Source organism: Cucurbita moschata, unplaced genomic scaffold, assembly GCF_002738365.1.
Source record: "Cucurbita moschata cultivar Rifu unplaced genomic scaffold, Cmos_1.0 Cmo_Scf00019, whole genome shotgun sequence".
Lineage (NCBI taxonomy): Eukaryota > Viridiplantae > Streptophyta > Magnoliopsida > Cucurbitales > Cucurbitaceae > Cucurbita > Cucurbita moschata.
The window spans coordinates 3727864-3740268 of NW_019268535.1; the positions used below are offsets into that span (position 1 = coordinate 3727864).

The following is a 12405-nucleotide window of genomic DNA, read 5'->3' on the forward strand; positions in this document are numbered from 1 at the left end:
GGTAGACAATCACTCTACCATACTACATAACCCGTTAATATTAAGATATGATATTTAGAGAATATATTTTAATAATTACTTATGGAGTAGATATCCTTACTCAGTTAATATTTTTTTCTTTATTTTTTGGAGTTGTTAGTTTATATTTTATCTTTATGATTTGATTAGCAGTATATTTTATCTTATTTACCGGATTTAGTTAGATATATATTTTTCCATCATTTTTAGGTATTATTAATAGTTTGTATCCTATTTAAACGTGAATGAATGAAGATCATACTTTGGATCCCAATTCTATTTCTATTTCTCATTCTTAACATGGTACCAGAGCACCGATCTTGGTGTTCTTAAATATCAAAATTTCCTTTATGACAGAATCCGCCAAATCCAGCTCCAAAATTTCGGATGTTGATTTAACACATCGTTATTATATTCATCACTCTGATCAGCAAGGATATTCACTCGTTCCAATCAAATTAAATGGAACAAATTATCAATCATGGAGCAAATTAGTTATGCACAATTGAAGAATCGTCTCAAGATGCAAACTCAACCGAATTCGAACTCGGAATCAGTGCAACGGTATGATAATATCTTGGTTAACTCATTCTTAACGACTAGTGTTTAAGTGACGTATCGGTTTGCTTTTAGAAGCTCCTCTCACAAGCTTCATCACTCTTTACGAGTCAAGTGGGTAAAGGTGAATGCAACCTTGGAGAAGTATAGAATAAGTCAACTATACTAGCTTTCCCAACTCTAAAAATTTCACCTTTCAAATTAAATTAAAAATTTTAATTTTATTTTTTAAAAATAAAGATGAAAATAATTCAATATTTTTTTATTATTAATTCCCTATTATCTTTTTTTTTTAATATTATTTAGTTCGACGAGAAGCAAACATTATGCTCGTGTTTGATATGTCTTCTTATTCGTCGAATAAAAAAAATAAAAAATAAAAAATATTCAACCGACCTTCTTTAGATAAATAACTTATTAACGAAAAAAGCGAATTGAATAACGAGTTGTCCATTCACTCGAAACTGTTCTCTATCAAATCAATTTTTTTTTATCGAATCAGCTCCTTAGCTTACATAATTAACTAAATACAAGAGATTATCTCATTGACACGAACAAGGAAGCGTGGATATTTTATGAGATTTTATGAAACTAAAGGGGTAAAATTCTAATTTTAAAAAATGTTAGGACCTAAATTTTAATTTTCTGGAAATTGAGGAAATAAATTTGCAATTTATCCTAAAAGAAAAAGAAAAAGAAAAAGAAAAAAAAGAAAAAGAAAGAAAAATAATGATAGCAGAGAAAGGTCAAAGAGTCTCAGTGTGTTTGGCTCTTTGTTTTCGCCCATTTTCTCATAAATCAGTTTGCGCGGTCGCATGCCGTTCTTCCCTCCAACCCTCTAGGGCATACCACACACCAACACTGCGCCATCTCCATCTCCCAATTCCATGTTTTTCCTCAATTTCCCCCTCAATCTCTCTCTGATATTGATTCCTGCTCTTCCTTAGCAGCTGCTCTCTCGCGGGCTCACACTCACGGTTTTGTATGTGTACGTTTCTTCTAATCCCTTGTTTTTTTTTTTTCAACTTTTTGTTACCCTTCCGCGTTGTTTTTTGGGGTTTTAATGTTTTTATCTCGATCTTCCTCTCATCCGTTTCGCTAATTGGTATTGTTCTGCTATTCGGCAGGGAGGGAAGCTCTTGGATTTCGCGAATTCTGAGAGCTTTGGATAAGGAAAATCGTGGTGTTAATGAGCTTCGTGGCAAGAGTGGATAATGCAAAGGTAAAGATCGAAGACTTATACTTTCCTGTTTCTTACTTGAGAACTGTTTTTTCCCCCTGTTTCTTCATACCCGCTTCGAGACTGTTGGCGTTTTTGCTTAATCGGTAAGGAATTATTCGAAGTATGCAAAAATGGTAATGGTGAGTTGTAAGGGCTTATGACTAAAGAGAATAGGTATATGGGTAAGCTTACTATAGATGAATTTGTGCTTCTAATAACTGATTGATAGGGAATGGAAAAAGGATAAGGAGCATATTCGGTTCCACATGAGAATAAGTTCTGAAAGAATTTTGTTCCGAAGTGGCAGGGAGTTGTATTTAACAGACCTGAGTTACATGAAACTGGCCTTTTATGCTAGCAAGTGTAGCCTTTCTAGTTTATAGCATATGGATTCCCATTCTTTGTAGTGCTTTTACATTTGCTTATTAGGAATGAGTTCCGATAATGTACTAACTAAATAAAGTTGTTCATTCCAAAATTATGGTCTGTGAATAATGATTCCCTACTAACAATAACATTAACTTTTCATTATAATTTTTTTATTTTTATTTTTTATTTTTTAAAACACTTCTTTGAACAGAGTCAAAATCGTTTTCAAAATAGCCCAAATTTTTAATGAACTAAAAACTAGTATTTGAAATATTTTAATTGGTCACAGTGACTTTGTCAGTTCGTGATTTTTGTGATTTATATCTGAATTTGTTCTTATCTTGATCTTATTGGCAGGAAATAGCTGTTTTAGTTTAAGGGAGTTGAATTGATACAGAAAATTGGCATTGTTCTAGGCTATTGAACATCATGTCTGGATTTCTACCATTCGATTCAACACATCATAGAACATCTGATGGTGGGTCTTCGAAGAGTTCTCAAGAAAAGCAAGACGAAGCAGGTCATTGGTACTTGTCCAGAAAGGAAATCGAAGAAAATTCCCCATCAAGAAGAGATGGTATTGACTTGAAGAAGGAGACTTATTTACGAAAGTCATACTGCACATTTTTGCAAGATCTGGGCATGAGGCTTAAAGTGTAAGTCTTTGATGCTTGATTTTACCTAAATATTATGTATGTGGTAAATGGAGAATTTGTTGTGCAAGTCTGTATTTAGCATTTAATGAAAACATGAATATTTTTTTTAGTGACTTATAGGATGCCCATTCATCTTATGCCTTAGTTCCTATTGCAGTTTGGCTATGAGTATCATAGGTTAAAATGCACATTTTGAGCTTTATTCCATATGGATGTATGTTAAAAGTATGCGATTATGTAAAAATGTATTTGAGGAACAGGGAAGATTACAAATGTACCCCTTTACCAAAACCAATAGTGTTATTGAAGAGTTTGGGTAAAAGTACCTTCCTGTTAAGCGCTGATTGCATCATTAACTTTTATTTAAAAACTCTGGTTCCTCTCATGCTAATTCCCAAAACAGTGGTACCATGAAGCTCACTAATATGATTATTTAGGGTTTTACCTTTTTGAATTCTAGAGGGGAAACACCCTTGGTAGATTTTTTATTTTGGGTGGGGGGTGAAGAGTCGCAAGATTTTCATTAGAAACACAAAAGGAGGATAGAGAGACAAGAACTCTCTCTCCTAAACCCTAAAATTGGGATTGGAAAAAGAGAAGAAACTGCAATCAAGGCAAGTTAAAAATGTTGCCCAAAAGGGAAAGCATGTATATATGTTGTCCAACAGGGAAAGCATGTATACTAAAATGCATCACCTTATAAGTAGTTGTAACCCTCCCTCTTGCAATTTGCATTGTAGCTAGAGTTGGCCCAAATAGTTGCTTTGATACCAATTCCGAGTAGCCTTAGAGGATAAAAAGAGTTTTCTTTACAATATTTAATCAAATCTTTATTATGAATCTAAGTTTTGGATACATGAGAGAGATTCTCTATTTGAAGAGAATTATGGCAAATACAAATTCAAAAAGGAAAATTAAAAGGGATTAATCAAGAATATAACCATTAATATGAATTTATCCCAATTTACCCTAATCCTACGACATCATGGAGTCTTATGATGAAAGGAGAGAACCACATTGACGCTGCATGATATTTAGTTTCACATTGACATGGAAAACCTTCGGATATAATATAAGGCTAAAATTTGTCTATGAAGATCATGTTGTTTCCCTCCTTCCAAGGACTTCAAAGGAAAGCCGTATAAGCTGTATCCATAGGATCTCCTTGTCTTTTTTTGAAAGGATGCCCACCAACAAAGCCTGATGGCAACTACTATTGTCCTTATGCAAAGGAACTACCACTCAAAAGCTACTAGAATGGAAGTCCAAAATTTTCTTGTGAAGTCGCATGATCAAAATTAATGCTCATGTTTTATAATCCATGATGGGAAATGCAACACAATTTGGGAGTAATTTTTGGATTAGGTATTGTGTTTTGATAGCTTTGTGGTGAAGCTCTGAGCAAAAAGAATTATACATTCCTTGTGTACTTGTCTCTCCAAAGAGGCCACAAAAGGAAACCTTGTGTGGGTCACTACCTTCGGTTACTAATCATGGATTTCAACTTTCTTGGGATTAAGAGGCCACATCCCATTGTCTTCATTGGATGTGGATGGAGGAATTATTACTTAGGCGTTAATCTTTTGGCTGGGAGGTTCTTCTGGTGGGTTTGGGCTCCCTTTTGTACAGGCTAGTTTTTTTGACCTTTTATATTCGTTCTCATTTTAAAATGAAAACTTGCTTTCTAAAACAATTGTCTCCTTAGGGACAATAGCTAAGTTTTTGGGCGAGGGTAAGCTACTTGGTAAGTTCATCTTTAAGGTGGCATGGGAAGGTCGTTGTTGCAAGGGTTTATGGTGGTAGACCAACACAAACTTGAGCATTCTTCGAGGTGTAAAGAGCAAGGAAATAGGGAAATCCTTGGCTATGGGAGAATGAGGCACCCAAGATATTGGATCCTTTACTTTTTTATTGTAGGCTCTATCCTTTATGAGGTTGAAGGATTTCAAAATTGTAGTCCAAAGACCTTGGTGAGTTGGGAGGCATTGAGGAAGCTTCTGAACCTTGGGAGGCTACAATTGGGGAATTTAAGGATTCGTAACAAAGCTTTTCTGACAAAATGGCTTAGAGGTTCTCTCTTGAATTCGTTTGGTATAAGATTATTGTAAATACGGTCCTCATCTATTTGAGTGGGTGATTGGGTGGAATGTAGACAATTCTAGACTAAGAAGCACAAACACTTTAGTTTGGCTAATATGTTCGTGGTCGATATGTATCCGTCACTTGGACACTCTAACACTTGTTGGGCATATATAAACACATGTTAACACATTAGGTATGTGTTAGACCCTAGTTATACAAAGTTAATACAAGTCTCAGCATCTTTTAAACAAATACCAAGCACTTGTTTTGTATACTAATTAGACTCTTGCTAATCTTGGACAAAACTAGTAAATTTTGAGAATAAAATACATTGAACTCATTTTTTAAGCACATAGATGCATAAATTTATTATCTTTGAATTTCCTTGTGTAAAAAATATATGGTTGTAAAAAGGGAGAATGGACGAATATGTACCTAGGACTACCTCTAAAAGGAAATCACAAATCCTTTTCCTTCTAGAAGATTATTATTGAGAAAATAGAAAGAAGGTTGTCAACATGGTCATCACGTTATACTTCAAAAGGCGGAAGACTTACCCTAATACAAGCCACATTATCCAACCTCCCTACCTACTATATGTCTCTATTTGAAATGCCACAAAAAGTGGCCACGGATATAGAAAGACTTCTAAGAAATTACTTGTGGAAAGATAGCGCACACCTTGTTCGTTGGAATATTATAAACCTCCCAACAGAAAAGGGAGGTCTCAGTCTTCTCTCGATAAGGAAGAAGAACACCGCTCTCCTCGCCAAATGGATATGGAGATATCATCATGAAGAAAAGGCCTTATGGCGAAATCTTATAAAGGCTAAATATACTCCTACATCAAACAAAGATCACCTCCCTCCATCTTCTACAAAAGGGCCTTGGAAGTACATAAAGAAACATCAAAATCTCATCACCCACCGAACTCGCCATAAGGTGGGGAATGGGGGAAGCACATCATTTTGGACCAACCCATGGATTGAAAACACCACGCTAGCTTTGAAGTATCCACTTTCACAACAAAAAAGCCACAATTAAAGAAACGTGGAATGTTGTCAACAAATTTTGGGACTTGAAGCTTGGTAGGAATCTAAAGGATAATGAAGCAGCGGAGTGGGCCGAATTAAGCCTTGACCTTGCCCCAGTGGTATTGTCAAACAAAGAAGACTCACTAACTTGGCTCCCCAGCGCTGACGGGGTCTTTTCTACAAAATCCTTGACGATGGACATGGGGGAAAAAATAGAAGCAATAAATCCCACGCTAGCAAAGACTATATGGAAAGGACATCAACCTAAAAAGGTGAAGTTCTTCCTTTGGGAAATAGCACATAAAGCCATCGGCACAAGTAAAAATCTTCAAAAAAGAATTCCTTACATCACCCTCTCTCCAAATTGGTGTCCACTATGCAAGAAAGCAAACGAATCACAAAGTCACTTGTTTATGCAATGCACATATACTCAAAATTTCTGGACAACGATTCTTAGTATATTCGGACGGCATCTCACATTTCCTAGGGAGGTAAAGGATTTTTTGGATATGGCCTTAATGTACCACCCTTTCAAGAACGCAAAAGCCCTAGTATGGAAAAACCTCATCATGGCTTTCTTTTGGAATCTGTAGAAAGAAAGAAATCAGAGAATATTTGCAGAAACGATACAGACCTACACATAACTTTAGAGGAACGGAGAGAATCCCCAATGATGTTTTTCCTCTGTCAGGGTTTTATGTTTCCCTTTGGATGTTAGTTTCTTAGGTCTTTTGAAATTATTGCGTTGTACTATTTTAATTGATTGGATGCCCTTTCTATAATTGAGTTCCTTTTGTAGGCTTGGTTTTTTTTGGATACCTTTGTATTCTTTCACTTTTTCTTGATGCAAGTTCAGTTTCTAATTAAAAAAAAAAAAAAAAAAAAAAAAAAATAAAATTGTAATTTTGTTATTAAAAAACATATTTAACGTTAATTTTTGGAAAGTAAAACAATACGACATCTGACACGTGACTAAAAGAAAAAACTTTGGTGGGAACAATTGGNGATGACTCTTTCCCATGAAACAAGGTTAATGTGTATATAATCATGAATGATGTTTTCCCCCCTTTACTTGGGAATGAGGAAGATATAAGTATTTGCTTCCCCTTTATTGGGATAAAATTCTATGGTTTCCTTCATTTCACGCTTTCCAATGACTATCTTTCATTACATTTGACCATAAGGTGTTCATACCATTACGAAAGCCTCCAAAAGATGAAGCAAATTGTCTTTGCATTAAGTGATTTTGAAGACTTTTTGGAATAAGGACACGTATTTTTAGTAAACCATCCCTTATCATTTAGATCACTTTTTCTTGTAGTGACTTGGAATGATTTAGAATTCTACACATAACTTGTTCTTCACAGTTCACACCCACTTCAAGAGGCACCCTACATTCATTTGCTTGGTAGTATAGAACCCATTATGACATCTTTTGAGATGTTCATACCATTACAAACATCTCCGAAAGATGGAGCAAGTTGTCTTTGCAGGAAGTGATAAAGGTTCGAAGACTTCTTGGAATAAGAACTCTTATTTTTAGTTAACCTTCCATCATCATTTAGATCATATTTTCTTGTAATGACTTGGAACGATTTAGAATTCTGCACAACAGTTGATTTTCACAGTCCACATCCACTTCAAGTACTGCACTACATTCCTTTGTTTGGGACTTAAGAAACCAAGACTCGATCAGCCCACTTTTAGACCACACTACATTCTTCTTTCTAGGATGAGAATGGGAACTGTGTAAGGGCCAGATTTTAGAAGACAAGTAGCTTGTCCGCTGCACTATTTGTGGTGCTTTCTCAATTACACTATGGGCGAAACCAATCATGAGTTTCAACTAGCACAGAACCTTGAGAAGAAATTTACCTTAAAGGGATTAACCTCAATTAAACTGAGGACTTTATTGTTGTTGTTAAAGTCTGCTGCCACTCCTCTTTATTCTCATTTGGCTAAATTATGAAGACCAATTGTTGAGCGTGAGTTTAAAGGTGGATTGTTGAGTAAAAGGAGTCTAGGGTGTCGTTTCAATGGTTGTTAGTACTTTTGTTTTGATTCCTTTCTCATCATGTATTTTGTAATTAAATGAATTTTTTCACCCCAATTTGAAAGCAAATTCTTCTGAAAATAATGAATCTCTCATCAAGTCATTGGTTTGCTTAAGTCAGTATTTATTTCATTGGTTTGAATTTCAAAGGGTTTATTTTATTTTATTTTTTTATTTATCTTAGTTTGAGGTAGTTTTCTTTGCAGAATTTTGAGGCTTTTAGGGTTCTTTTTCATTAGGGTGGAAGATTGTTTAAGTTAGCATTTATTTCCTTGGTTTGAATTTAAAAAGTTCTTGTTGGAAGAAGCCTTTTCTCATCCGACGTTTATTCTAGTTTTTAGGGGCATTAATGGTAAGTCTAAATTGTCTTTCATTTTCAAGATAACAATTTCAGATTTTGGGTCTCTAGGCAGTATATTCCTCAAGTTTGTTCGGTTTTCATTAATGTGCATTAGGAAGAAGATTGTAATCATTTCTAGGTTCTGGATTTGTATTTTCTTTCTTTTTATAAACTCCAATCAATTATTTGAACCCTTGAACATTTTTTCATTTTTATTATACCATTGATAAGTTGTTTCTCGTTAAAAAATAAATTACTTAATGGAGGTGGATGGCTTTTTGGAGCTGGCTAAGGTATAAGGAAACGTATTAGTGTGTACCTGCCCTAGCTTAAATGCATCATTGCCCAATAGCAGCTTGTAACAAAGGCGTGAACCACCTTTTGTGTTTTACAAAATGATTGAAACTAAACTAGGCCCTTATCTTCCTACCATATTTGGTAACAATTATCTTGTTGCCAAAGGGCACATTCTTCCAATATCAAGTATTGCAGCCACCTAGCGACCAATGGAAAAATTATTCCTTAAATTGCCTAATAGTGAGTACTCAAAACTGACGGAAATGACCCTACTTTTCCATTGCCAGGTTGCCTTGTAATCGTTGTTACCCCTGGGGAAATTCCTCGTACAATGTTTGATCCTCTTAGTGAGCGACAAGAAAGTTAAGTTGGGAGTATTTTGGGCATCACTTGTATAAAAGTTGAGGTCAACAACCATTAATTGATGCTTTTGGTATTATCACTCCAAGAAATAAATAAGAGATTTAAGTTCTAACTAGTAGTAGCACACTTGAGAGTCATCTATCATAGCATTAGAACTTACTTCCTTTAAGTTCATGATGTCTAAGATGCTGATCAAGTTCAGAGTGCGTTTGAAATCATCATCCTTTAGGTCTTCTTGAAAATGAATTGTACCGTCTATGCATGGGAGATGGCTTGCTATGCTTTGCTCCTTGTCAACGATCAACTTTTATGATGTCTATGATACCTTTATCAATGAAGTCACGCTGTTTCCATCTTTTCCTGAGAATCCAAAAGAAAGTCGGAGTAATATGCATCCAAAGTATGGCCTTTGTATTTTTAAAAGGGTGATTGTAGGGAGGAAAACTTCAATTTCAAGAGGGAAGGTCAAATACCATCCAAATGCCGAGCTAACTCTAGTGTAAAATTGAGCTGCAAACATGCAATGCATAAATAAATGTTCTGGGGTTTCATCAAGTCTTTTGACATACAAAGCATCAACCCAGGGACATGGCAAGAAGGCCATAGGAGCTGGAAAACATCATTGGTGTTTGCAGAGAGATATCCTATGAAGTGTAGAATGATATCCTATGGAGAGAGAGAGAGATGCTTTTTATGGTGGTATTCAAAACCTCTAGTTGTGGCCTCTTTGCAATGAGATATCCTATGTGAGAGTGGGTAGTGAATGACTGGGGGAAGTAACCCAAGGATCGTTCCAAAAAGAGGTTGATGCTCCATTGCCAACTTGATGATAAATGCAGCTGGTGATGATCTTACTATTTGATAATGTTTTTCCTTGAGCCTTTGGTGGGGTCTTAGCCCAATTTCAATAATTAGTAGACCCATATTTTCCTTGATCAATCCTACAAAGAGCTTGCTTTTATAGGCTATATTGTCAAACCCATTGTGGCAGGAGAGCTTTGTTTTTGTCCATCAATGATTAAAGGCCAAGGCGTCCTTGATCTATGGGACAGAGGATGTTACTCCAAGGCCTCCTTGGTCCATGGGATAGAGGATGTCACTCCATCTAAAAAGATGACACCCTTTTCATAAGAAAGTCTCGAATAGTCTTCCCACCTCTTGAGATACCTTGTTTGGCACCACAAACAAGGTAAGTTAGTAAGTTGGAAGGTTTGATAAGGTGGCTTGCTTGAGAGTAAGTCTTCCATCCTTCTAAGTAAAAATGGATCCCCAAGTCGATAATCTTCTCTCAATTTCTCGATGATTGTAGCCCGGAAAGATGATGATATTGGAGCATCATTAAGGGGAAGCCTAGATAGTGTTAGACCATGAGCTCAAGATATCTCTTCGAAAACTTTAACCACACCAAAAAGGATAAAGGTTGATTCATCCTCCATAATGGTGAATAGAATGGTGTCATCTGCAAACTAGATGTGGCTAATACAAAGGGTTCCTTGACCTACTGGAAAACCTTTGATTCGATCTTCACATTCAGCTTTTTATATCAATCGACTGAAACTAGTGGACCCCCTTGTCGAAGACCCCTTGTAGCTTATATTTTACTGCGAGGACAACCATTAATTACAATAGAGAAATTGGTGGAAGAAGTGCACCCTTTGTTTAATCCATGATTTCCATTTATAACCAAAACCTTTGGAGACAAGTACAAGATCAAGAAAGTCCCAATCCACCTTGTCAAAAGCCTTAAAATATAAAGTTTGATAACTTAACCTTTTTTCCCCTTTTCAATTCATCTACAATTCATTAGCCATTAAAGAAGCATAACATTTTGTCTTCCTTCAACAAAAGTTGTTTGGTTATTAGTAATGGTGAGGGGAAGTACCTCTTTGAGATGCTCTGATAGGAATCTTGTAAGGCAATGGGACGAAAATCAACTACAGGTTTAGCATCGATTTTCCTTGGAAGTAAATAAATTTGTCTCATTAAGGCTAGCGTTAATAATCCCATTCTGAAAAGGAAAAAAAGTCTTGAAACACTCTCATAATATCGAGTAGGAGCATGTTCCACATTTTTAAAGACTTCTGCTGTGAAACCATTGAGCTCAGGAGTCTTGTCCATTTCAAGAAGATCAACATCCTGCAAAATTTCAAATTTTGTAAATTCACCTTCTAAATCAGCTAATAAATAAATCTTGATTGGTTCCAATCACCAAGTTCACTGTTCTCATATATAGCTTGATGTAAAAGTTGATGCATTCAACTAGAATCTCCTCTTCCTTCATAAGGCTTCTTCCTTGATTGGAAAGAATCTCAAGGGCGGTGGATTTCTGTTTTCTTATTGGTCATAATAAGATGGAAGAAGCTAGAATTTGTATCGCCATCTTCAATCCAACGCTTTTTGCATTTTTGTAACCACCTTTGATCTTTCAAAGCTCCCAGAGATGTTATCTCTGCTTTCTACAAAGTCCTATTGAAATTTCAGTCAACAATTGGAGTTCAATTGCTTGGTTGGTTGTACTTAAGCAAATTAGCACTATTGACCTTGCCAAAGGTCTTCCCCCTATGCGTTGTTGGGGCTTAAATGGATTAGTTCAACCGAACCTACTCAATATGGGTTACTTCGTTGTTTTCATTAGGTTAAGAGAGAATGGCTAAGCTAAAAGATAAATACATACTATTACACTCAACACGAGAAATATTATAATGTTCCATCATAATAGTATGGATAATTATCTTTTGAAATTTTATTTCTTAACTAATATATCTCTAAAATCATATTTAATGCAGGCCTCAAGTAACAATAGCCACAGCTATAATATTCTGTCATAGATTCTTTCTTCGTCAGTCCCATGCAAAGAATGACAGAAGGGTATGTATCTTGTTTTGATTAATTATAACAAAGTTATGCTCCTGATATTGTTTTCATGGTGTATGTATCAAAGATTACTTTAAATTCTTACTTATACATGGCCAAATATCCATTTAAATCTTTGCTATTACAATAAAATTTGTTTATTGCATTAACTCGTGACATAGAACACTCAGACTTCGTAGCAGTGAAAATAGTTATTGATATTAAGTCATGAAATATAAACAATTTTGGATCTTTTTGTTTTTTCGCTTTAAAATGTAGTATGTGAACTCTTTGTTGAAAACTCTGCATTTATGTTTTTGGTAGTAGTACCATCTGCAAATTACTTGGATTTAATTCCCTGAAAATTGACTTGATACATGAATATGAATTTTATTGTAATATTTTTTATCCATTTATTATGTATAATAAATCAGCATTATTTAGTGGGAATTCCTACTTCAAGAGGTTGTAAGTTCAATTCATCACCCCCATTTTGTAATATTCTCAAAAAAAAAAAAAAAAAAAAAAAAAAAAAAAAAAAAAAAAAAAAAAAAAAAAAA

At 35.1% G+C, this 12405-nt stretch overlaps 1 protein-coding gene across 3 annotated transcripts in view; it reads left to right on the forward strand.

Annotated features, from left to right (window-relative positions):
* The first annotated feature begins 1334 nt into the window (after positions 1–1334).
* The window catches only part of LOC111457024 (cyclin-T1-4-like), a 15086-nt gene continuing 4015 nt past the window's right edge, over positions 1335–12405 (forward strand). The window contains exons 1-4 of one of the 3 annotated variants that reach the window (XM_023099136.1): positions 1335–1564; positions 1704–1798; positions 2525–2823; positions 11779–11860. In XM_023099136.1, coding sequence (XP_022954904.1) covers positions 2597–2823; positions 11779–11860 — 309 coding nt within the window. In that variant the 5' untranslated portion in view covers positions 1335–1564; positions 1704–1798; positions 2525–2596. The remainder of the gene's footprint in view (positions 1565–1703; positions 1799–2524; positions 2824–11778; positions 11861–12405) is intronic. The other 2 variants (XM_023099135.1, XM_023099134.1) reach the window with 2 other exon arrangements.